General features: G+C 54.6%; 2 protein-coding genes across 2 annotated transcripts; one reads left to right on the top strand and one right to left on the bottom strand.

The window, feature by feature from the left end:
* The first annotated feature begins 568 nt into the window (after positions 1–568).
* Positions 569–20,803, top strand: Kash5 (KASH domain containing 5). Its single transcript, XM_075953203.1, has 23 exons — positions 569–635; positions 730–818; positions 956–1,127; positions 3,461–3,598; positions 6,568–6,672; positions 6,988–7,174; positions 7,540–7,604; positions 8,876–8,942; positions 9,133–9,294; positions 9,654–9,771; positions 9,979–10,029; positions 14,690–14,767; positions 14,970–15,026; positions 15,256–15,315; positions 15,664–15,728; positions 15,847–15,934; positions 16,247–16,364; positions 17,518–17,554; positions 17,861–17,917; positions 19,281–19,329; positions 20,303–20,367; positions 20,439–20,555; positions 20,661–20,803. Exons 1-23 carry the CDS (start codon positions 569–571, stop codon positions 20,800–20,802), a joined length of 2,154 nt encoding a protein of 717 aa, XP_075809318.1. The 3' UTR covers position 20,803.
* Positions 20,804–22,417: 1,614 nt separating this feature from the next.
* On the bottom strand, positions 22,418–23,417 carry Pth2 (parathyroid hormone 2). The gene is made up of 2 exons (XM_075952952.1): positions 23,091–23,417; positions 22,418–22,932 (listed from the first exon to the last, which is right to left on the bottom strand). Exons 1-2 carry the CDS (start codon positions 23,258–23,260, stop codon positions 22,758–22,760), a joined length of 345 nt encoding a protein of 114 aa, XP_075809067.1. The 5' UTR covers positions 23,261–23,417; the 3' UTR covers positions 22,418–22,757.
* Between the last annotated feature and the right edge of the window lie 2,428 nt (positions 23,418–25,845).

Here is a 25,845-nt window from a genome sequence, read left to right as displayed (position 1 = left end):
AGATTAAGCAGACCCAGAGGCGAAGGAAAGTGCGACAGGAGGACCGTGGTTTCTGAAGTGGCAAACGGAAGAGCGGCTGGAGTCTTCTGTTCCAAATATTTTTGGGAATCAGTCCAGTCACCTGATTCTTCTTCACTGCCGTGGGGGGGGGGGGACTTCCTTCCTCTTGAATTCCCATTCAAGGTTTGATGGGCTGAAGCAAGGTGATTGCTCCAAGTTCGATACTAGCCTGGACTAAATAGCTAGGCAATGTCTCAATAAATAAGAAAGTAAATAAATTATAAATTTTGAAGGAATGCTGATTGGGTACATGTTAATGCCAAAGGAGGGCATGGAGCGGAAGTGAGCTGGACCAGGCTGCGCATCATTGTGACGGTAGCGGGCGGGTCGGACCCAAGAGAAGACAGAAAGGACTCGGATCTGTGACTGACAAGAAGCAATGGCTAAACAGGAAGTCCTTCAGTCAAACCCTACCCTGCTATTTCGCCAAGCAGAAGGGGAAGATCCTGTGCCACATAAGATCTGTGCCGGTGGTCTAGAGCCAGCAAGGCTCGCTCCATCAGTGCGCATGCGCTCGCTCAGGTCCAAGCGATCCTCCCGAGCTAGTCTACGCACGCGCCAGCTCTGGGCGCACGGTAAGGGATCAGCTAGCGTCTTCGACCTGGTGTGCGCCTGCGTGCAGGGGCGGGGCTTGAGGAAGGCCTCTCATTTGCATTTCTGGCGGGAAAGGCACATGCGAGCACGCCTCTTCCGCACCGTTCGCAACCGCCATTAGTCGTCGGTGGCCCTCAGCTGTGTTCCGAGAGGCACGACTCCAGGTACGCCCTGCCTGTGGCGACTTTCCCGAGGGGAGCCACGTCAGCCACACCCGAAATTATTACGGGACTCCCCAGTAACATCACCAGCCAACTCCTTTAAAAAAAACCTCCCAGTTCTGACCAAAACTCCTCCGAAGTGTCCACTATCGCTCAATGTTGGCTCCTGCGCTGACACCACGTCATCAGCCAGGATCTTCGAGATAGCCCTTCAGATTCTCCCTCAAAACTTGTCAGAGACTCTTGCTGTGAAATCCAAGGCCTACTGCATACTCTACAAGTTCCCCGCGGACCCTGAAATTCTGGGGCGCCGTAGGCATGCAGCCCTTGAATTCTAGTTCAGGAACCCTCCCAGACTTCCTCTTAGGATAGGAGGACCCACCCATGTCAAGGTCTCTCAAACACACACCAGAAACTTCATCTCCCTACTTCTTAAAGAGATCCTTTTCCCTCCCTTGTCCCTTTTCTGCCTACTGAGTTCCTGAATGTCCCTGAAAGATCTCCCTTCCCTAGTGCCCTCTAAAAGCCCCTGGGCTGGACAGCAGGAGGATCACCACTACGAAGGCCAGCCTGGTCTACCCAGATTCAGAAGGCCTGCTGAAGCTCCAAAAGCCAAATAATAATCTTTCCAGAAAATGCGCAGTTAGTGTAATACAGGCAAGCAGAGTGGTGGTTGCATTTCATGAGAGGCAGAGAGGCAAGCAGGTAGGAACCAAACCCTCTGACCCTTGGCCCTAGGTGCCCTCTCGGCCTCAAAAGGTACTGTTGCCTGGCACCTGGGGGAATTGCCCTTTCTATTGAAGGTGACCCTTACCTTTATTTTCATTTGTTTGGTTGATTGGTCTTTTTGGTTTTTGTTTTTTAAGATAGGGTTTCTCTGTAGTTTTGGAGCCTGTCCTGGAACTAGCTCTTATAGACCAGGCTGGCCTCAAACTCTCAGAGATCTGCCTGCCTCTCCCGAGGGCTGGGATTAAAGGCGTGCGCCACCACCACCCACTGGTTTGGGTTTTTTTGTTTGTTTGTTTGTTTGGGGGTTCTCTTTGTTTTTCAAGACGGGGTCTCTCTGTGCTGTCCTGGAATTTACTCTGTAGACCAGGCTGGCCTCAAACTCACAGAGATCACCTGTCTCTCTGCCTCTCAAGTGCTGGGATTCAAGGAGTGCACCACCACCTGGCGAAAGTGACACTAACTGACCTGACTGTAAGAGGAGCAAGCCAGCCCTGTCAGGGTGCAGAGGAGGGATCCCTATGTTGACAAGGGCTGTGAGGGTCAGGCCGGGAGCTGGGAACCCAGGGAGCAACAGGCCTGGGGACATGGAGACCACTGATGGAGAGGAAGCATGGCTCAGTGGTTAAGAGCACTTGTTCTGTGTTACCTGGATGGCTCACACCTTTAATCCCAGCACTCTGAAGCAGGTGGATCTTGGAGTTCAAAGCTGGGCTGGTCTTTGTGGCAAGTTCTGGGCCAGTGAGGACTACAAAGAAGGACCTTGTTTTGTTTTTCAAAAAACAAACAAACCTTAAAAACACTACTCTTACAAATGACCCAGTTTCATTCCCAGCACCCACATGCAGTCCACAGCCATCTGTATCTCCAGTTCCAGGGGAGCTGATGCCCTCCTCTGGCTGCCAAAGGTATCACACACACACACACACACACACACACACATAGACAATGCACTCACACATAAAATAAAAAATAAACCTAAAGGGAAAAAAGGCAAGGAAGCAGCAGTCCTGTGATGAAAATTCCTGATATGGCAGAAAGACCACAGATTCAAGGCCAAGCTGGCCGTCGTAGGGTGGGCTTGTTTCAGTGAGTAGGCTGGAGTCTAGAACTGACTAGTGAGGGACTGTGTGTGCTTCAGCATATTGCACTTGCCTAGCACCCGCCAATGAAAGAATGACAGCGTGGCTTACTGAGAAAAGTCCGTGGAAGAGGGGAGAGCAAGGCTGAAAGTGGCTCAAATCCAGGATCAGATGGGCAGTCTCTAGGTTGTATAAGAGCCTCTTGAGTTTGGTGTTCAGCTCAGGAGGAATGAGATGTTTCGAGGCAACGAGACAGGAAGGCAAGGAGCTCCCAGATAGAGACCACAGTAGGAGCCACAGGCCACTTTACAGAACGTAATGCAGGTTAGAGCTGCTAGAAGATACAGCATGATCTGGGGAGAGAAAGCAGCTGGCCCAGGCCACACTGTGCCTCTGTTGCTAGACCCAAGCAGGTTCTTGCCCCGAGGTGATGGGAAACAATGTCCAGGCAGGTCAGCTCTGCAGCCTGTGGGAATGGTCTGGAGCCTAGGAGGAGGCTGGGCCATGGGCCTGGAGAGAAGGACCTCAGTTAAGACTGAGGAAAGCGAGACCAGGACGAGGCAGAGTCGCAAAGACAGGGATGGTGACTTGGTAGGGGAACAGACGTGGCCACAAGGCCTGGGGCAGCAGTTAGCCCCACCCTCTTGCCTCCCCCTTTGATCTTGCTACCTGCTCTCACTGCCCAGGTTGCCATCCCATACCTCAAACCCATAAAACAGGTTGGAGTTGGTGTGGGGATGGCAAACAGGTTCCGAGAACCCTGGGGGCCTGGGGCAGAGATGGAGCAGTTAGAGCACAGCTGGTCAGAGGAAACCATTACTCTGCCTGTCCTTGTAGGAGCTGTCTGGGCAGGCTGCCCCTTTCCCAGCCCTCCCTGCAGCGGAGCAGAGGGGAGAACTTCAGCAGCAGCGACAGAGGTGCAGGAGTGGTCCATGGACCTGCCAGAGGACCCGGCTAGTTCCACGGAACCAAGAGGTGGGGTACGAGTCACCTGTGTGCTTGCCACACGTCTGTTCCCATTTCCTCTTCTCTGGAGGGCTACACACACGTAATGTCCCCCTCTTTCACCCACTCCTCCTGTGCTTGGGTCGTGGGCCAGTGATACCTTTCCTTCGGGTAAAACAGGTGCCCTGACCCTCTCTCTTCTGCTGCACCTTCCCCAACACTGGCATCTGTCTGTCACCTGCTTAGAGCACGGTTCCACAGACCTTATGCCCCTCTTGCTGGTATTCCCGTGTGTGTTTGCGCGCATGTGTGTGTGTCCGCGTGCACACGCACATATAGACAGTCTTACAGTGCAGGAGATGGAATCCAGGGTTTTGTGTGTGTTAGGCAATCAGCACTGAGCTGTTTTTGTTTCTGAGACAGGTCTGGCTTTGCACTCTGACCCCTCCTACCTCTTCTTCTCAAGTGTTGAGACTGCATGTGTGTGCCACTGTACTCAGCTTACAAATGTAACTTTTAACTTCTTAAGAGAGAAGAGTTGGCAAGGGACTTCTACCTGTAGTCCTGGAACTGAGGGGCTAAGGCAAGATGATGGAAAGGTGATGCGAACAGTGTTAACTGACTTTATTTAACTCTACAATTACAAACTGTTTTGTGCATTAAGCAGCATAAAAACATGCTGAGTTACTCCTGTGTTTTCAGACATCTCTGAGAGCCGGTGTGTGCTGCTTCTCACTCACAGAGCACGGGCCGCTCCATCTTTGCCTGCTCCCATGCAGTCAGCCTCTGTCTTCTCTCACTCCTCTTCTCTTTCCCACCCTGTCTCAGCGGCTCGGTTCCCAAGTATCTCTCCTTGCTCTGCTGTCATGGTCTCTTCCCTCACCTCCTGAGGATGTGCTAACAGGGAGAGCCAGTCTGATTAAGAACCTCATTGCAGGAGTATCTTGTCTTTGCTCCTGGGTGCCCGCAAGTGGGCCTGCAGCTTTGCTCAAGGCTGAGAACTGCACCTCGGCCTTAGGAGTAACCTCTGCAAATAAGATTTTACAGGTAGACAGGTACCAGCATGCTAGGACTAGAAGGCAGTCTGGCTTAGGGGGAATGACTGCCACCTAAACCTCGCCTGCACCAGCAGAGGGCGTGTGGCCACCAGGAACTGTGACCATAGCCAAGTCTACTCCTGAGACTGCCCTGGGAAAGGGAAGAACTCACACAGGAAACGCAAAGGTTGAAAGACAGGGATGGCAAAGGAGAGAGAAGACACTGGAACAAGATGGAGGACAGGAGAAAACAGGATCGAGGGACAGAGGACAGAGGCTGGACATATGAGAGAGGTTGGGGAAGAAGTAGAAGAAAGATCCCGAAAGAAAGGTTGAGCTGGATGGTGGTGGCATACACCTTTAATCCCAGCAAGGCAAGTGGATCTCTGTGAGTTCGAGGCTAACCTGATCTATAGAGTGACTTCCAGGTCAGCCACGGGTACACAGAGAAACTCTTGTCTTAAAAAAGAAAAGAAAAAGAGACTGGAGAGATAGCTCAGTGGTTGAGAGCACTGACTGTTCTTCCAGAGGACTTGGGTTCAATTCCCAGCACCCACATGGCAGCTCACAACTGTCTGTAACTCCAATCCTAGGGGATCCAGCATCCTCACAAAAAAAAAAAAGAAAGAAAGAAAAGAAAAAAGAAAGGCAGGGCAGAGCTGGGAGATGGAGGAGGAGGAGGGATGAAACTGTCTCTCTTGGGAAGGGGCTACGGAGCAGTGGCCTTACGTGGCCGTAGTGAAGTCCTCCCTTGTAACATGGAGGATAAAGAGCAGTGGCCCAGCCCACGTCCACCTCCCCTAACTAACCTGGGCCCCTTGTGCCCTCCCATGGGAGTCAGGAAGGGTCCAGGTCAAACCGGTGCCCTGAACCCTGGAAGTGTGAGAGCGAGAGGGGGCTCTCCTGTGAGGAAGGCGACTGCGGCAGCTCTGATGCTCCTGCCTCAGACTCATATCTAGGAAGAGCAGCTGCCATGGTTCTAATGTTCCATAAGTGCCTGTGCTTATGTGCCAAGCAGAGGGCCTACCACACTTTATCCCTTTCCTAAAGGCCACTGCTGAGGCTCAGAGTTGAGTCCTGAGCCTGCTGGGGTGTGGAGCAGGTTGCTCCCTTCATCCCCAGCTCAGCCGCTAGCCTGCAGCCATGTGCAGTAGGCATCATCCCAGCAAGCCAGGCCAGTGAGGGTATGAAAGCCTCCTCTAATTTGGAGACACTCCATGACATGGAGCATCTATTGAGTGCCTGCTGTATTCATGCAGTGTGAGTATAGCTGAAGACCAACAGATCCCAGAAGCACACACACACACACATCTTCACACATGGGCACAGAGCAGCCCTCTCAGTCCTCTCGAGGCAGGATTTTACTGGCATGGAAATAGACCTCCCAAAGAAAAGTCTTGCCACAGACTTGCTGTAGTGCTGCTGACTCGGGAGTCTGACAGGAGGCTCAGCTCCTAACCAGTCCCCTGCTACCCCCGCCAAGACAGCCCCATCCCTCCTCTTCCTCTCGGTGCTGGGCCTAAGCTCCTTCAGCTCTGATGATGCCATGCTAGGGATGTAGAGACGAGAGACCTGCTCCCTGGGGAACTGGAAGAAGGGCTGCAGCAGGCAGAATCGATCTAGGCTGCCCGCGCCTTATCGGATTGTTCCTGGCCCAGAATCCTCCTCCTTGTTTTCCTCAGACCTGGTCCCCTCTGCCCACAGTCTGGGAGGCTGGAGAAGGGCAGAGGTGAGAGAGGGTTATCTCAGAACTCACTAATGGCTCCTGAGCCCATTGGACAGGCAGCAGGGGGCACTCCCTGGCCTGAGAGATGGGAACCGCTTGGGAGCCTCCTCCTGTCCTTTACCAGTCCCAACCACAGACAGCTCTGAATAAATAATCCCCCAACACAGCAGAGCCTGGGTATTAGGCAGAGGATCCTGGTATCCGCTCACACGGGCTGGACCCTCTCTTCTCTGCAGTGTACCTCTGGGAGCAGCCTGAAGAGGTGACTTCAGGACCACTGCTCAGCCTGGAGGAACAGATCCTTAACTCCACATTTGAAGCCTGTGACCCTCACAAGACAGGTGGGGGCTGGGGAGCCACAGGGAGGGCTGGGCTAAATCCCTCCTTAGGGGTCCTCCAGGGGATGGAGTAGGAAGGACTTAAGGCCTGCTGGGGAGTTAGTTAGCCTCTAGCTGGGTACAGCAGGAGGTACTGTCCTGCCTCATGCTCTTTGTCCACTCTGAGATGGACTGGGAAACTTGACTCTGGGGAGGGACTCTACATGTTGTGGGGCAGGAGTGTCACCAAGCCCACTGATGGCAGACACTGTTCCCGAGCCATGGCCTGCCCCACTGGCCATTGCCCAGTTCAGTCCTCCCCACCATGCTCTGTCCCAGGCACTGTGGCTGTAACCCACCTCCTGGCCTACCTGGAGGCTGTGACAGGGCAAGGCCCCCAGGACGTGCGTCTCCAAACCCTGGCCCGAAGCTTAGACCCTTATGGGAAGGGTGATGGGGCGACTGTGGAGTTGGACACCTTTCTGGTGGTCATGCGGGACTGGATTGCTGCCTGCCAGTTGCATGGGTGAGTCCCTGCACCACAGCCTCCCCCCTGGGAAGTCTTGCAAGTTTGCTCTGCAGCTAGTACCAGTTAGACCCAGGAAGCCCATGTGGTTGACTTGAGGCTAAGAAAAAGCCTGTGAGAAGATGTGGAGGGGTGAAGGGGTCTGGGACCTTGGATGATGGTGCAGGGGTCCAGAATGTAGAACTAGAAAGGACTGACAGTAGCAAAAGCTGTCATTCACAGCCCAGGCCCTGCCATCTGGCCTTACCCTCCGCCCATAAAGCCACTCTCACCAACTGCCCTCCCTTCCACCACCCAGACCTCTGCAGACACAGGTCATGGATATGGTGGCCGCAGGGGATCTGAGCCTCTTGCCTTTGATACAGGGGATTAGAGCGGGCAGAGGAGACGGCCTTCGGGGGAGCCCTAGCTTCTCCACACCTGCCATCTGGTGAGACTATTTATAGAAGGAGGCGGGTGGCAGGGGTCAGCAGGGGGGTTAGCAGGGACCTCTCATCTGTTGGCTCCACACAGCAAGGGCTAAAGAGACAACTGGGGCTGTTGCTCAGCCTGCAGCTGTGGTGTCTTTGTGGGACAGTCCCCTCATCCTGGACATTGAGGTCAGGTTTTCCATTCCTCTGCCAGCTCCAGCCCTAGTGCAGAGGCTGAGGACATTGCAGCTTCCTTGCTGTCCAGCTGAGGCACCTGCCCTGTGGAAATCTTCCCGTGGTCAGGGCACTGTTGCCCTGTCAGGCTCCTCCTCTTGGCCCTGCCCATACACACACCCCTTACACCTGCTGCCTTTCCTTGGGAACAGGCACCTGTCCAGCTGTATTCCAGCCCTATGCTAGGGTGCTGGGTATCCAGGACCCCACACCTCAGAGGTGCACCTCTAAAAGTGGCCCTCCAGAACCCAGCCTGCAGCTTTCTTGGCATTCTTTTTCTGTTTGTTTGGTTTGGTTTCAGTTTGGGTTTTTTGAGACAGGATTTCTCTGTGTATCCCTGGCTGTGCTGGAACTCACTGTGTGTATGGACCAGTCTGGCCTTGAACTCACAGACTGCTAGAATTAAAAATGCCTCCACACCCAGTTCTTGGTATTCTCTTGAACCTTGAGGCTTCTTCAGTCTTGGGGCCAGGGAGTCTGTGAGTAGCAGAGGGGTAGGCCAGGTCAAGTAGGGAAAGACAGAGAAAGAAAGAAGGCTTAGGCAGAGGCTGGGGAGTGGGTAAGGGAGAGTGAGGGTGGGCTGGACTCAAAAGATGACAGACTGGGGCTGATGAGTACCTGGGGAGAGCACCTGGCAGTGGTGGCGCACGCCTTTAATCCCGGCACCCAGGAAGCAGAGGCAGGCAGATCTCTGTGAGTTCGAGGCCAGCCTGGTCTACAGAGCGAGTTCCAGGACAGGCTCCAAAAATACAGAGAAACCCTGTCTCGAAAACAACAATAACAACAAAACAAAGAAAACAAAAAAAAAAATCTCTGGGGAAAGCTGGGAACAGAAGAATGGGCTTGGGGAAGTAGAGGTACCCCCGGTGACTGGCTCTGAAGACCTGACTAGCTCCAGGCGAACATGAGCAGGCAGCCTGTGTAATAAGAGTAGTTCAGCCCAGGGAACCCCAAAGCTACACATGGAGTCCTGAAACAATCTCAGGGTCCTTGGGAACCCCAATTTTTAAAGTCACCAGAGAGTCCAACCTCCTTTTGTTTGTTTCTCCCTTTCTAGCATGCCCAGAAGCTGAGGAGCCAGCCAACTTAGAGAGCTTTGGAGGAGAAGACCCCAGGCCTGAGGGGTGATTGTCCTCCCCACCTCCATCCCACTCCATTTTCTCCAGCCTGTCTGGGGCCCGGGAGTGGGGAGGTTGGTGTCCTTTGGCTCAGAGAAGCCTCAGAGTCTCGTTCTGATTTGTCTTCAGAGGAACCTGGGAAGCTGGGGGGTGGGGACAGGGGCACTGCTGGTGACTAGGCCCTTGCTGCCCTCAGGCCTGCCACAGCTGAGCTGCTGAGCAGCCTGGAGGACCTGGAGCTCAGCAACCGGCGCCTCGCTGGTGAGAACGCCAAGCTGCAGCACAGCGTTGAGACTGCTGAGGAGGGTTCAGCGCGCCTAGGGGAGGAGATTGCATCCCTGCGCAAGCAGCTGCGAAGGTGAGAGCCTATGTCTTCCTTCCTGCCAAAGAGCTTGGGCCTCTGGTACAGGTAAGCATTCCACTGCCCAACCCCTGTCTTCCATTTCCCTCTATCTGCATCTTGCCTCTGGCCTTTTGGATTCATTCTGACTGTCTCCTTCCAGTTTTTGCTGTCATTCTCTGTCCTCTACCTCCTTTCTTTCTTTTCTGAGTGACCCCATGCTCCCTTCCCCCAGTGTCTCCACCCCACACTGCATGCCCCTGTCCTTTTCTCTCTGCCCCGGCTTAGCTTGCATCTGGTCATAGTCTCCCTCATAGTCTGGGATGTTCTGCTCTGCTTCTCTGCCTGCCTCCGCTCACATCTGTGCCACCCGTCAGCACCCAGCAGGCCCTGCAGGTGGCCAAGGCTTTGGATGAAGAACTAGAGGACCTGAAGACTCTGGCCAAGAGCCTGGAAGAGCAGAATCGCAGCCTGATGGCCCAGGCCCGGCACACAGTGAGTGCAGCACAAGGACAGAGGTGCAGAGGCAAAGGTTGCCCGACTCCAGGGCCTGTTCACCCACACTTCCCCCAGGCCTACCTGCCGTCCCTCATGAGCCCTCCTCAACCCAACTCTTGAGTGATGCAGGCCCTGACTGCACTTCATCCTCAGGGAGGATGGAGCAGGGCTGGAACTGATTCTCTCCTCTCTGGGGTGGGCCAGGAGAAGGAGCAGCAGCACCTGGTGGCTGAGGTGGAGACGCTACAGGAGGAGGTAAGCTGAGGCCCATCCTGCAAACCAAGGAGGCCCAGCATCCCACAGGCTGTGTTAGTCCCTGGGTTCATGTTGAGGCCCTGGCCAGTTTTCCCTTGTCTGCATTATGGTGCCCACCATCAGGAGCAAGCCAGTGGCTTCACTTCACAGGGTAGTGTGAGGTTTAAGCCAGAAGATGTTCAGAAAGTTCCTAACTCAAGATAGGAGATGTAAGGTGTGTGCAGTAAAATCCTGCAAACTGGCATAGTATTCCATGCCTGTCATCCCAGTATTAGGGGGTCTGAAGCAGGAGGATTTTGATTTCAAGGCCAGCCTGAGCTATATAACAAGACCATCTGAAAAAAAAATCAGATATCATTATTTATATCAGTATGTTGTGGGTTTGATCCCTAGCAGTGCAAGTGAAACTGTGAGGCGGTTTAAACGGGTTGTTTGTTTGGTTGGTTTGGCTTCTTCAAGACAGGGTTTCTCTGTAGCTTTGGAGCCTGTCCTGGAACTAGCTCTTGTCGACCAGGCCGGCTTCGAACTCACAGAGATCCTCCTGCCTCTGCCTCCCAAGTGCTGGGATTAAAGGCCTGCGCCACCACTGCCCAGCTCGTTTAAACATTTTTTAAGCATAAGCTTTGAGGCTACTCCCAGGAGCACGATGGGCCACCTCAGGCCTGTGACTCTTTCCTTCCCTTCTAAGCTTTTGTTTTTCATTTTGGTGGTATTGGAGATGGAGCTCTGGGCAAACAGCCACCAGGCCTGGGTGTTCTCCAGGAACCAGAAGGAGCCTGCACAGTTGGATTGTGTGTTAATGGTGAAGGGACGGTGTTTTCCCGAGGACCAGTCCCTACAACCGATTTAAGTCCCTGTTCACTCTGAGTTCTTGTCCACATTGAAATTCATCTAAGGTTAAATGATATCCCTCCTCCCCAAGGCAGGAGATGAGTTGCAGATCCATGGTGGGTTCACATCCCAGGCAGCCTCGGTCCTCACTCCACACCCGTCCTCTGCGCTCCTTGCAGATGGACAGCCTTCGTCCCATCTTCTTAGCCATCCGTGGGCAGGCCAGAATTGCCTTCAAATCTTCAAATCTGGGTTTAGCCCTTGTGCCGCCTGCTGTGCCTGTCTCCTCTCCTGGGTCACAGCTGCACCTGTGTGGTCTACCTCTGCTGCCCTGCAGTAATTCTGTGTGAGCTGGGAGGGAAGCTCACTCAGAATCAGCTGTCCCATGGTTCCGAGGTTCCCCCTCCTTGCCAGTCACGGCTCAGGGCCTCTGAACCATTCTCTGGCTTTTCAGCCCCAGTTAGAAGTTCTCTGCTTTATGGGCCCTAGCTCCTATCCTGAGTCTCTGTCCTGTGTCTGTACCCTAGGTTCCACTTGTTTACTCTCCAATGGCTCCTTTGTAAACTGTCGTCCCCCTTCCCGGGCCACGGGAGTCCCTGGGCAGAATGGTAGCTGTCTTGAAACCTGCACTCAGACGGTGTAAAATAGCTTAGAGAACATTTTTTTTAAAGAATCCATATTATGTCTGAGTGTTTTCTGTCTGTGCATCATGTGCGTGCCTAGTCTCTGTAGAGACCAGAAGAGGGTGTGGGATCCTCTGGAACTGGCTACAGATGGTTGTGAGCTACCATGTGGGTGCTGCGAATTGAACGTGGGTCCTCTGAAAGAACAGCCAGTGCTCTTAACCACTGTGCCGTCTCTCCAGCCCCCAGAATTTTTTTTTTTTAAGAAAGAAGGGAATCTTATCACAACACTTGGGAGGCAGAGGCAAGCAAACTCTGTGAGCTCAAGGCCTGTGTGGTCTAACAAGTGAGTTTCAGGACAACCAGAGTTATGTAGAGGGAGCCTGTCACCAAAGGAGGGAAGAATTAGCAGGGCGGTGGTGGCGCACGCCTTTAATCCCAGCACTTGGGAGGCAGAGTCAGGTGGATCTCTGTGAGTTTGAGACCAGCCTGGTCTACAAGAGCTAGTTCCAGGACAGGCTCCAAAACCACAGAGAAACCCTGTCTCGAAAAGCCAAAAAAAAAAAAGGAGGGAAGAATTAAGGAGACAGCCGGGCGATGGTGGCGCACGCCTTTAATCCCAGCACTCGGGAGGCAGAGGTAGGCGGATCTCTGTGAGTTCGAGACCAGCCTGGTCTACAGAGCTAATTCCAGGACAGGCTCCAAAGCCACAGAGAAACCCTGTCTCAAAAAAAACCAAAAAAAAAAAAAAAAAAAAAAAGAATTAAGGAGACAATCCTGCAGGGCCCTTGTCACAGCTCCCAGGCACCCAGATGTGATGGTTGTCCTGCCCTCTGGTGTCTGCAGCACCAGGGGGCTGCTACATGCCAGCTCTGCCCAAAGTAGTTTCTAATGTCTGGGTTGTCTGGTGGCTCGACGGCTTTTTTCTTTTTCTTCTTCTTTTTTTTTAAATTCTGTTTGTTTGTTTGTTTTTATGTATGAGTGTTCTGTATGTATGTCTGCATGCCGGAAGGAGGCATCAGATACCATTATAGATGGTTGTAAGCCACCATGTGGTTGCTGGGAATTGAACTCAGGTCCTCTGGAAGAACAGCCAGTGCCCTTAACTGCTAAACCATCTCTCCAGTCCTGGCTTTTTTTTTCTTAAGTGAGAGTATGCGGAGAATGGAACCCAGAATCACACGTGTTAGGCAAGCAACACTGAGCCACATCCCCAGCCGGGGGTTCCTGCATACCCAGTCTCTTGACAGCATTTTTTCCTGCTTGTGGCTTCATAGTCACAGATGGCTTAATGCAGGTGGGAGGCACCAGCTCCTCCCACACACACACACACACACACACACACACACACACACACACACGCACACACACTCCTGCCTCTCTCCGCATTATGTCAACAGCCATCTTCACCATATCGTTGGCGGGGAGGATCCCTAAACCACAGCTGCAAGGGGGCCTGGGAGGATGTCTTGCCTTCAGTCTGGAGCTGAGACAGCTAGGAGGGGCTGGGGTAGCTGTTCCTTCTGCAGCTGGGTTTCCTTGTCACTGCCCCCAGGGTATGTCATGCAACCCGCCAAAGCCAGCCCAGTGAACAGGCCACCAGCACCCCTGACTCCTGCCCCAGGCCCTGAGCCTGCAGAGAAATGTCCCTAGGCATCTAACTCTGTAGCTGAAGCTATTCTCAGCTCCTTGCTGGCCTGCTGCAGCTACCCACTGGGATCTAGAGATTGAGATCTCAGGTTACAGCAGGGCCTGGGAGGGTAACGGGACACTCAGCCTCCAATGGTCTGACTGCTGGCTGAATCCCAAAAACCCACAGCCAGTGCTTCTGCAGGAGACTGCAGGGTGTTTTTGGGTACCCCTCACCAGGTGGACAGGTGTTGACACAGCACTCCCAGCTGTCCTTCCTCTACCCTTCACCCAGGTAGCCCGGGCTGCTGTGGTGAAGGCCCTGGGGCAGGGACAGGCTGGAGACCAGAAGAGCTGGCCTCTGTCTCCTGGGCTCTTGAGAAGGATGAGGTTTGCCAGACTTTAGGGGCCTGGCCTGGGACTTTGAATGCTCATAGCCAGCCTGCCTGCCTGCCTTCCTTCCTTCCTTCCTTCCTTCCTTCCTTCCTTCCTTCCTTCCTTCCTTCCTTCTTTCCTTTTTTTTTTTTTCTCCAAGGCAGATTTCTTCTATATATCAGTCCTGGCTGTCCTGGAACTCACTCTGTAGACCAAGTTGGCCTCACAGAGATCAGTGAGCCTCTGCCTCCCGAGTGCTGGGATTAAAAGTGTGCATACCACCACCACCCAGCTGAAATGTCAAATTCTTTTATTTTATTTTGTTTTTAATTTTTGAGACAAGGTCTTGTTATATGGCCCAGGCTGGCCTGGTACTCAAATCAGTCCTCCGATTTCAGCTTCCCTGGTGCTGAGATGATAGGTGTATTTCCTCACACCCAGCTTTGAGCCATTGTATTCTTAGGTCCCACTGGGACCTTGCATGGGACCTTTCCGGAGGCTCAGCACAGGCACCACCTCTCGTCAAGCCCTGTTTGGGCCTCCTCAGTGAGCTTTGCATTCTCTGCTTCTCACATGTCCTTTCCCCCAGAGGCTGGGTCTTAGAGGTGGGCTGGACATCACAGTTTGCTGAAGGAGATACTTGTACGAGTAGGTAAACACTGGGGTTGCTCCAGGAGAAACTGGACAGGAAAGCAAAAGATATGGATAAAATAAGAAACCAAAATATAATTATTGGAGCCGGGCATGAAGATTAGGTGTGGTGGCCCATACCCACTGAACAGGAGGATCACAAGTTCAAAGCCTGCCCAAGCTATATATTGATACTGTATGTGTGTGTGTGTGTATGCATGTGTGCGTGTATGTGTTCTGGGCTCACCATACTTTCCTTTAGTTTTGTATGTTAGGAACACTTATAGGAGGCGCGTATCTGTTGTCATTAGTAGAAGAGCTGTGTGGTCTGGAATAAATTCCTCAATCCCTCTAGGCCTGAGCTGCCTTTATCTTCAAAAATGGGAAGAGAGTTGGAATCTCCCGTGCAAAGTGCTTGGAAGTCACTATTTGCAGCTACCCCATGACATCCTCTTGTCCCCTGATCAGTGAGAAAATGGAAATTCCAGCTGAGGTCCCAGCAGGACAGGGGGAGAAGAAAGGGCTAACTGGGGTGCACACGGCGGTAGGTAAGCCAGGCTTTCCTCCTCCAGAATGGGAAGCTGCTAGCAGAGCGAGACGGCGTGAGGAGGCGGAGTGAGGAGCTAGCCACAGAGAAAGATGCTTTGAAGGTGCAGCACGTGTAGGACTGCTCACCTCCCCGCACCCAAGTCAGCACTGCAGCTGCTGAGAAGAGGCTCTTGCACCAGACTCCACATCCTCAGGGCTGCCCAGGCAGAGCAGCTGATCCCCATGGGTGTCACTGGAGGCTGAGGGGAGATGTGGGGGCTGTTGGAGGCTGGGTGGAGAATTGATAGGCTCCTTCCTTGGCAGCGGCAGCTCCGTGAGTGCGAACAGCTCATTTGTCAGCGTGAAGCAGTCCTCTCCGAGGTGAGGGCCAGGGCAGCAGACCTGCACTTACCATGCCTTCCTAGCCCCTGCCTGTGCGCCAGGAGCCCACCCAGCCCTGAGCCCTGGGCAAGTGGCCCTGACAGGCCTCCTTGGGTCTCAGGGTGGCCTGCAGGGTCTGGAAGCCTCTGCCCAGGCTTTTCCCAACTCAGCCAGCCCTGCTTCAGCAGCTTCATGTCTTAGGGGACTGAACCCTGCCTCTGTTCCCCAGCGTACCCGCCATGCAGAGAGTCTGGCCCAGACTCTGGAGGAGTACAGAACCACCACCCAGGTAACAAGTGCCCATCTTTATGGGGTCTCCGCATCTGCTGCCCTCCTCCCCACTAGACCACTACATCTCTCTGCCCCCCCCTTCCTCACTCTGCATCCCACAGCACTCACCTCTGGGAGCTCCTGAGCCCTCCCCGGGCAGAGTCTGCCCCGGTGGCTCCATTGTCAATTTTCTCTGAGTCTGTTCTGCTTTTGTGGTGTTCCTGGCTGTGCTTTATGTTCTGGGCTTGGCTTCTCTGCTCTTTGGGAGTTTCTGCCACTGCTTCTTCATCCTTGGCAATATGTGTCTGGCAAGAGGAGCCCAAGATATGTGGGGCTCCACCAGAGACCATGCTCTGCTTCCTTGCAGGAACTAAGGCAAGAAATCTCAAACTTGGAGGAGCAGTTGAGTCTGAGCCAGGAAGGCCCAGAGGAGTGAGTGGATAGTCCGGAGGGGACAGGTCGCCGTGGAGGGGAGGACGGTCATGCATGAAAGGGGCAGGGTAAAGGTTGCAGACTGGTCCAAAAGATAGGACTCCCCCTGTGTGGCCAGGCTCCTGGAACGGGCTGAGGTGGGAAGAGTAGGCTGGATCATGGCAGCACCCCCATCACTGGACCTGGAGATTCAGGCTATCTGGCAGGTAGGCTCTGCTTCCGTGGAATGTTTTAGAGGACACCAAGGCACAAACTCCATGTGCCCCTGTGCGGATCCTCACTTCTGGCTCATAGTCCCAAAGGGCCGGGTACTTGGCACTTGGTGACTCTAGCTCACTCTGCTGCCACGTAGCACCTCCCAGGCACCTGCCCTTCTCCAGCTTGCTGTACCTCAACCTCAGCTGTGGAAACTCCCTGTGGCCATGTTCCCTAACATCTACCAATCTATGGCCCCATCACCAATTCCCTCTGCACCTTGCTCTGGCCCTGCAAGATTTAGATACAACTTCTGTGTCTAGGAGCAGGACGCATCAGGTGTTGGCCTCTCCAGTCCTCGGTATGGAGTGTGGCAGTGGGAGGAGGCTGAGCTTCCCTCTGAGGTGAGCAGAGGAGTCTCTGAGCCACAAAAGTCCCGGGGCCCCCAAGGGGATTGCAGGATCCCACTGACTCTTCTAGCCCTCTAGCTCTGTTGTCTACTCCTGAGTTTAACTCTGAGGAAGCAGCCCCAGCCAACAGGACACACCCCTGCCCTCAAGGGACAGGCAAACTAAGCTGCCCTGTAGAAATCCTGTCATGATTCCCTTATTTACAATTGTTCATATTGTGGAAGATATGAAGTGTCTTTAAGAAAAGCTGCTAGGGCTGGGCAGTGGTGGTGCACACCTTTAATCCCAGACTTGAGAGGCAGAGGAAGGCGGATCTCTGGGTTCGAGTTCCAGGTCAGATGAGCTACACACAGAGACCCTGTCTCAACACACACCCACCCCCCCAAAAAAAAAGAGAAAAGAAAAGAAAGAAAAGCTTAGGACTTAAATAAGTCTGGGCTGCACAGAGACCCTGTCTAAACAAAGGGGTTGGGGCAGGCAGAAAAGCAAACGTGGCAGCTTAGCAGGCTCACTGTGGTTAGATTCCCTCTTTCCCTGAGGATAGAACCCAAGTCTGCACTGTGCAAGGCAAGTGCTCTACCAGTGAGCAGAACCCCAGGTGCCCCTGTGCTGGCTCTGTACACAGCTGACACCAGACAGAAGTCAGCCCCATTGGGCCAGCTGGTTCAGGCGACAGACACCTGGGACAGAGGTGGGAGACAGGGAGGGGAAGTGACCTTGTCTTAGGACTGGAGAAGCGTGGGGACGTTTAACCAGCCAGTGTGACTTGGGTGAGGAAGTAGGCAAAGGGGATTGTGCCTATCTCAGGCAGGGTAGGAACAGGGCAGGAGGGCAGTGCTGAGAAAGGAGTGGGGGAAGTGACATCTTAGAGGACATCTGGGGCACCAGAGGTGGCCAGGTGCACAGGCTGGAGGTCACTGCTGGGATGGATGTGGTGACTCACTCTGCAATTCTGGAACTGGGAAGGCATAAGCAGGAGGCTTAACATGAATTTGAGGTCGGCCTGAGCTATAGAGTTATATCCTATCTCAAAAAAATGAAAATGTGGGGCAAGGTGGCCACACAGTGAAGTAGAAGCAGGAGGAGTTCAAGCCCATCCTCTGTGCATGATGAGCTCATACCAGCTGGGGCAGCACAAGACCCTGTCTCAAAACAGAACAACAGTAACAAAAGTGTCAGGTTAGTGGAGTTTGTGACTGAGGTCCCAGGCACAAAAGAGACGTCTCTAGATCTGGGCCCTTCGGAGGAGCAGGGAGCAGCCTGAGTCCCACAGAGGGAAGCGAGGAGAACAGGCTGGTGGGCGGAGGCATCCTGGAAACATTAATGTCTGGTCCTCAGAAGGAGCTAGGTAGAGATACAGTGTCCATGGCACATGTGGCTTTGCCTTGATGCTGAGAGGACCCCTATGGGAAGCTTAAAAACTTGTATTCCTGGGGCCATCCACCTCGGTCTGGACCTCAAGTAGAGGGGGTCTGGCTGGGCTACTGGTGTGAAGATAAGGAGACCAAACCTTAATGTTCTGCAGAGAAACTTCCAGAGAGAGCCACTGCATGCTCTAGAAGGAAGCAGAACACCATCCTCAAGGTAAGGAGTAGGTGGATGGGTCCTCCCTCTGTGGATTCTGGCTGTGAGAGGATCGGGACAAATGGCACCCTCCCCTCCTCAGTCTGTGAGCACATCCTGACCCTGGCAATTCCAAGAGGAGGTGGACACCTAGACCCCAGAGAGGCTTTCAGGGGCTGTGGGGGGGGCACCCCAAAGACCAGCCTGGATGGTATAGGTTTGCAGTTGTTACCCTACAGGGAGCCAGAGATGCAGGGACAAGGCTGATAGACACCTTGAGGACTCCCGGCCATGGAAGACCCTGCAGGCTCCAGAACCAATCTTGGGCCCCCATTCCTTGAGGGGCCTCTATGAGCCTCCATAGATCCCAGAGTCCAGCTGTGTGACTGATGGGATGTGTTTTGAGGCCCTTACTCGGGCTTTGAGTAAGAATGGAAAACACTGGATGTCTGGTCACAGCGCCCCCGGCTTCCTGTGGGGCCCCCTCCTCCAGACTCCTGCTGTCACGGCTAATGAGGCCCCTATACAACCTCTAATTGGACTTGCCTGGGTAGAGCTGAGATTGGGCTGCCTGGGTGCTCTGAGCAGTGTAACCTCCTCCTACGTCATGAGGATAGGAGGATAGGCTGCTATCAGCACATTTCCAGGGTGGCACCCAGCCCAGGACTGGGGTGACAAACACTGCGGCCCAAGATAGGATGAGGCTGGGGCCTGACCTCAAGGGGTGGGGACTCAACAGCCCACATGAGCATTTCAGGGGCTCACACAGCAGTACACAGTGGGCCTGGGTGGGAGCAGCTGTGTCTCTGAGGCTACTGGCTTGATGGCAGCTGCAGGGCGAGATCCCTGATCCTCAGGCATAGGCTGGTGTCAGGGGCACCTGGGTCCCTGTGGAGCCATCGGCCTCTGGAGCTTGATAGCAGGGCCTCCAGAGCTGTGTCCCTAAAGCAGAGGCTTGGGGAAGCAGGGGCTCGCACACCTAGAGAAGTGGTTTGGACTTAAGGATCCCAAATAGTGAGCTTCAGAGCTGAGAGAGGGGAGGTACTTTCCCAGTCTCTGACAAGAGCTGAAAGACCAAGGCTAAGAAATGGCCTAGCACCCCCAACAGGGGGCCCAGAGTTCACATACCCTGGGGTCTCTGGTGTTGGGGGGAAAGCACAGACTTTGTTTCTGCCTGGGGATCAGCTGGAAAGGGACAAGTAGGAAAGCCTAGGTCAAGGGCTTCTGAGCCTTTGGGGGGTCACAAACTCCCAGATTTGATTGTTTTCAATCTCTGAAAAGTATACACAGGAGCCCCCATCAGACTGAGATCCATTGTATCTGCAGCTTCCGGTGGGTAAGAGAACTGGGGAGGAGAGGTGTCCAATGACTCTGTTTGCTATAGGTTGTCAAGAAGACAGGAAGAAGAGGAAGAAGAAGAAAGCTGGGTCCTGGTAGGCAATCCCTAGCACCCTTCCTATCCCTAAGAGCTGAGCAACTAATTCCAGCCCCTTCTCCCCAGCTTGAAGTCCTTAGGAACAGACAGAAAATCATTTGGTCAGGCGATAACAAGGCCCTCGGTGCAGCTAATGAGAGGCAGGGGTGGGAATGGAAAGGGGGAGGCTGGAGGCAGTTGCCAGCCAGGATGTTCCCCAGAGACCCCAGCCACATACGTATAGTCTGAGCCTGGAGCCTCACAGCTAACGCTACACCCCCACTGCACCGCGAACTCCCACACAGTCCCACTCACCAAAGAACTAGTGGCCTCAGTGATTGGTCAGACTGCCTGGGCCTGGACAGCTCCACCTTTCTCCGCGGCTAGACAAAATGAAGGTCTCAGGCCAGCTCTGCTCAAGGGAAGGTAAAGGAATGCGATGAGAGATGAGTCCAGGGCTTGTGAGGGATGGAGGGCAGTGGGGAAATCCGGCTCTTTTTCTCTGCCCTCAGCTCAGGGCCAGGCAACATGGGAGCAGAGCGACATGCTGGGGTGACACACTAGTTGGTTTGTTGTTGTCATGTCCACTGTAGTAGGAGCAGATGTGGGCATGGGAAGCCCTGACCGGCAGAAAGGTTCCAGAGAGACAGGAGGAGTGGCAGCAGGCTGGCGGAGCCTTCAGTAATTGGCCACGGCATATGTGTCCAGCACAGGGACAGGCACCTGGAAACCCCTGCCCCGGAGGCTAGGGACTTAGAGGATCCGTTGGGACGGGGAGAGCAGTCTAAAAGCTCACACCCTCATTGACCACTGCGTGGACACTGTCCTAGCCCTGCCTTCTTTCCCCCATTCCGTCAGTCCCGGGAAGGGGAGGGCTGTCACCATCCCTGACCAGGGACATGTGGCCTCGTGTGTGTAGTCAGAATCCAGGGTGCTGCCCCAAACCCCTGCAGAATGAGTGAGTGGATGTGCCGTGTCCTTTCTCCACCCAGGTTGGCCCCACCGGCCCTCTGGGAACCCCTGGCTATGAGCTTGACCCAGGAAGCTCTCCTGAGAGGTAAAGGGGATACATGGGAACTGGAAAGGGACCTAGGACAGACCAGACCTAGCAACCCGTCTGCCTTCCAGCTGTCAAGATGTGCTAGAGGTGCAGCAAGCCCTCACGCCTGTGGTGAGAGAGCTGGTGCCAGTCAAGAGGCCCTGGGCCCAGCACTGCCTGCGCCCCCAGCACTCCCCAGGGCTCAGGTGTGTCCTTCAGGTGTCTCCAGAAGCGGGTGGGGAGCCACATGTTAATAATGCCAGTCTCCTGGGGCCACCTTCAGCCTCTCCTCTCTCCTGCCTCCCCTCCAGAATCAGCCAGCATCCACTGGTCCCCACGCCCGCCTTGGGCCTGCTGCTGCTGCTGCTGCTCTTCACCCTGCTGCTGAGCCAGTCCCCGACACCCACTTGGCCACACCTGCAGCTCTACTACCTGCAGCCCCCACCAGTGTGAGACACCGTACCCCACTGTGCCTCCTTCTGTCCCTGATTCAGAATCAGGACACGGGGCCAACATCCCTAAGTTGTTTTTATGTGACCATGGCCTCTCCTGGCTTTTTCCTGTTTTCTTGACAATAGCAAATCATGCAGTAATGACTTCAGCACGGGATGATTGCCTCACCAAACAAGTTCAGGGAGGAGGGCACCTGGGCCTCAGTTGAGTCACAGTGGGACCCAAGGTCCCTAGGCTTTTTCCATCCTCCTCTCCTGCTTCGGAAGCTGCTACTGCAGCATGGTGCTGGGCTGGGGAGAGCTCACTGTCCCTGAGTTGTGTCTGTGTGGTAGATGCTGCTGCAAGCGAGGCCGTGGACCAGGGCTGGCCCTGCACTGCAAGTGCACTGCCTGCTCAGTCAGGGCTTGTCTGAAGCAGGCAAACCAGAGGCCTCTCTCACAGCTCCTCATTGGCAACTCCACAAAACACTGGGTCACGCAAGACCCCCTGCTTGCAGGCCTCTGAGCCCTCGAGTTGCCAGACTGCTGTGAACCTTAAGCGCGCCACAGGATCCTGCGCCAATAACGCTGGCGGCATCCTCGGCTTTCCTATGATTTACAAAGAGAGCCAAGTGGGGTGCAGCCCGAGAACACCACTCCCAACCCCATGCGTTCAGTTTTGAGAAGCGGCGCGGATGGGATACAGGCTGAGAAGTCGGCTAGCCGGACATCCCGGTAGCGGGAAGGAGACCCAGGGGTGGGTGATCCAGGAAAGGCAGGCTGGCAGCCACAGCGGGCTCTGCGAGTAAGATGCAGAGGTGGTACTGGAACCCCAGCCCACAAGCTGTTCCCAGTGCCCAGGAGAGGGTTGAGAAGGGCAGGCCCAAGCACTGGGAACGAGACCTGTGGAACGAGGTTGGGGATGGAGCCAGGAGGTCTGAACCGATCCAAGTGCAGGAGGACAGCCCTGAGCTGGCGGGAAGGTGGAAGGAGCCGCGGGAGGAGGGGGTTTGGAGAAACATGAGGCTGGTGTGATCTGTTGGAGACAGCGGTCAAAACTCGGATTTCTGGGCGTGAGGTAGCGCCTCGTTACTAACCGGATTGCTGTAGATGCCGCCCGCTAACCGGTTCTGCACGGTATCCCGGGCTTCTGAGCAGCAAGCAGCAGCTCCGCCCTCACAGTGTAAGGGCCAATGAGGATTCGGTCCGCCTCCAGGAAATGCAAATTTAGGAGGGCGGACTCTCCGGCCTGCTCTAGACCAATCAGGGCGCGGTCCGCTCGCCCCGTGTGCTCGCCGAAAGGACCAGTGTCCTGGGGGGGGGATGGGGCCTCCGGAAGCTACGAGCTCAGATTGTTTTCTGCTCCCCAGAACCCCGCGAACTCCAGCGAAGACCTTGGAGACCTCCTGGGCCAGTTGAACAACAGGCCCAGAAAGGTTAAGAAACTCTGACCCTATCTGGGCGTGGCATGGTGGCACACGCCTTGCAGAGGCAGACAGATGTCTGTGAGTTCGAGGCCAACCTGGTCTACAAAGTGAGTTCCGGGACAACCAGGATTGTTACAAAGAGGAACCCTATCTTGAAAAACCTAGGAAGGGGGAGGAAAAAAAAAACCTGACCCAAGCGGTGGTGACACTCGCGTTTAATCCTAGCACTTGGGAGGATCTCTGAGTTCTAAGCCAGCCTAGCCTACAAGAGTGAGTTCCAGGACAGCCAGGGCTTACACAGAGAAACCCTGTCTCGAGAAAAAAAAGAAAAGAAAAGAAAAAAGGAAAACCTCGACCCGTCACAGGGCCCCACGACTGTGATAAAAGGAAAGCAGAGTGGCGACGGGATCTGGAGAGGGCAGAGACTCGGAAAGGGACCCCGGAGGCTGCGAAAACCAGCGAGGACGAGAAGGGGCCCCTCCCCATGCACCCCTGCCAGGGCGGCTCAGCAAGAAGGCGCAGTCGCTGCGGGGCAGGCTCTTTATTGGGCTCAGGGCGCGTCCAGTAGCAACAGCTTCTGCATGTACGAGTCTAGCCAGCGGCGGCGCTCCAGGGCTGCTAGCAGGCGCGCGCGTTCCCGAAAGGCTGCGTCGTCCGCTAGCGCCAGGCTGCGCCGAGACAGGGGAGTACCCAAGTCCGCCCAGGCCCGGCCTGGGGCGCGGAGGCTGCGGGAAGAGAAGTGCAGTGGCTGAGCGCCAGGCCCCACGGACCGCCAGGCCCCACTGCGTTCTAACGTCAAACCCACCTCCACTCCAGCGTGTTATCTCGCCTTCCCTTAGTGTGTCTCCTCCCTTTCCTGGGAGTCGGGGGACCTCACACCTACCTGAACACACCAGTGAGGGGCAGGGCAACACCAGAGGTAGGGCCGGTGCCCCAGGGCACAAGCAGCAGCAGCAGCAGCAGAAGCAGCAGCCGCCGCTCTCGGGGGCTCCTGGACACCTGGCAGGTCTCCATCACCTGTGGACACAGGGGACAGGATCTCGATATCGTCATACAGCCCTGAACCTGGGAGCCCACCGTCCAACACTCACCATCAGCCTCCCGCCGGGCGCCCTACCGTGCTGTTAGCTCAGGCAGCGGTGCTCACAGCCCCCCTTATATACCAGCACAACCCCCGCCTTGGCAGTGACGCAGGCCGGGCAGGGGGCGCGGGGTCACTCCACCCCACGCTCATTAGGAGCCGCCAGCGGTAATGAGAAGCCTGGTGGGGGCCTCTGCTGCTGTGGCCGCCACCAACTAATTGGGACCCAGAGCTGGTACTGAAGAAGGGGAATGGGAGAAACAGACAGAGAGAAGGACACAAGGGGTGTGTCAGAGGGATAAAAATAGAGACTGCAGAGGGGGACCATTAGAGCACCAGTCGGGGACACACAGAGAGGCAGAGAAGAGAGAGAGCAGAGGAATCTGAGAGGAGAAAGAGGGAAGGAATAACCTCCAGACAAAGACAGGGTGCCCTCGGAAGGAAATAACAGGAAGAGAGGAAGGCCTGAGGGCTCTGGAGAAGGAGAGGAAGGCTGAGAGAAGAGGGTGTGGAGAGGATAGGAGAGCTCAGCAGAGACAGGCAGGGAGAGAGGGAGAAGAGCTAGCAGTGTGTAAACAAGTGAAGTCACCCCTGTGAAGTGGGACACAGAGGCCCCGGGCTTCCACAGGGTTGTCTTACCCCTCCTCCCCCACCCCCCAGGGACACCTGGATGTAGTGAAGATAAGACATGTTTAAAGGGGGCTCCCAAGGACACCCCATAGTGCAGTACACCTCACGTCAGCACTCAGAAGGCAGAAGCAGGAGAATCACCGCAAATCTGAGGCGTGTGTGTGTGTGTGTGTGTGTGTGTGTGTGTGTGTGTGTGTTACAAAGACTATCTCAAAGGAGGGGCAAATAGAGACACCCTCCTCCCATACCACGGGAAAAAGGAGGGGGGTGCGAGCTTGAGAGGAGAGGTCCAAGCCTGGGATCCCAAACCTGAAGGTGGTCAAGACAGGGCCTCAGACCCCTGGGTTCTGGCAAGGGGGACATCTGGAAGCCTGAATTCCTTATTGTGAAGGAGACAGAGTCACCTAGTGGGATCAAAGTGGAAAGGTACCATGGACTTGGGTTTGGTTGGGGAAATTGGAAAGGGCCCAGGACTTTTTGGTTTTCAAGACAGATTTCTCTGTGTAGCCCTGGCTGTCCTGGAACTTGCTCTGTAGATGAAGCTGACCTAGAACTCACAGAGATCTGCCTCCCAACTGCTAGGATTAAACGTGTGTACCACCACTGAACAACTGGGCTCAGGGCTCTTATATATGGGGAGTTTGTTTTGTGTCTGTTGGGTTGGTAGTTTTCAGGAGGTTTTTTGTGTATGTTTAATTGGTTGGTTTTATTTTTGCTTTCACACTGCAGCCCAGGCTGGCCTGGAACTGGTTCTGTAGCCCAGGATGGCCTCAAATTTGTGGCAGCTTTCCTAAAAGCCTCAGCCTCCCAGATGCTGGAATCAAAGGCTTGGACCACTGCCTGGCTCTTGTTTTATTTTGAGACAGTCCTGCTAGGTAGCCCAGACTGGCCTGGATCTCACTATGGTCACGCAAAGATGGCTTTGAACTCATAATTCCACCTCAGCCTGTCAAGAACAGGGATCACAGGCCTGTACCATCATGCCTGGCCAAACCTTGCCTTCAAAAGGAAAATAATTTGGGCTGGAGAGTTGGTTCAGCGGTTAAGAGCACTGGCTGCTCTTCCAGAGGTCCTGAGTTCAATTCCCAGCAACCATATGGTGGCTCACAACCATCTTCAATGAGATCTGGTGCCCCCTCCTGACCTGCCTGTCTACCTGCAGGCAGAATACTGTATACATAATAAATTTAAAAAAAAAAGGAAAATAATTTGGTTAAATCCTAACTTCCTTCTCTGCCATAATGATGAGGTCCTATGTCTGTTTCTTTAAGAACCTCAGCTTGTTGCTAGGCTCCCAAGATTCCCCAGGGAGGGGGGCAGGTACGTCACCTGTGTGCCTCTGGGACCCTAGTGCCTGCCCCTTCCAGCGCCATTCGGCAGCACTCCCTGCCTGCCTCTTTGTCTAGCGCTGATCATCTGTTGCTGTCCTGGACACCACTGCACAGGTAAGAGACCCCGTGACCCCATGACCCTGTCCCACCCACGTCCACTCCTCCATCTCTAGGCCTCCATCCTCTATAAAGAGAGACAGAGTTTACTGTCCTGCCTCCGACCCCATCAGGCCGAGGAGTCTACACCTCACATCCCTACTTCTCAAAGGCCTGGAACACAGATCCAGACATCATCTGACCCATGGTCCAGGGATCCCATGTCCTCCCCCCCCCCGCCCCCGTAACCCTCAGCCCTTCACTCTGTGGGACTCAGAGCCCAGTAGCTTCCTTTTCAGGGCCTTGGAGTCTTCCTCAAAGACTTCCTCTAACTCAGCTTGGGTCCCCAGCATCCTGGGAGGAGAAGGTCGCCCCATGTCCCCTTGGCCATCTGATACCTTCTGAAGGTAGAATCTAACATTTGTGGGGCCATGGTATCATTATGTCCCAAGTTTTCAGGGACCCCACTGGGAAATGCACTACCACTCCCAAATCCCTGA

This window comes from Microtus pennsylvanicus, chromosome 18, assembly GCF_037038515.1.
Source record: "Microtus pennsylvanicus isolate mMicPen1 chromosome 18, mMicPen1.hap1, whole genome shotgun sequence".
NCBI classification, from domain to species: Eukaryota; Metazoa; Chordata; class Mammalia; order Rodentia; family Cricetidae; genus Microtus; species Microtus pennsylvanicus.
The sequence above is the reverse complement of the archived record's forward strand: the minus strand, read 5'-3'. Positions and strand labels throughout refer to the sequence as shown.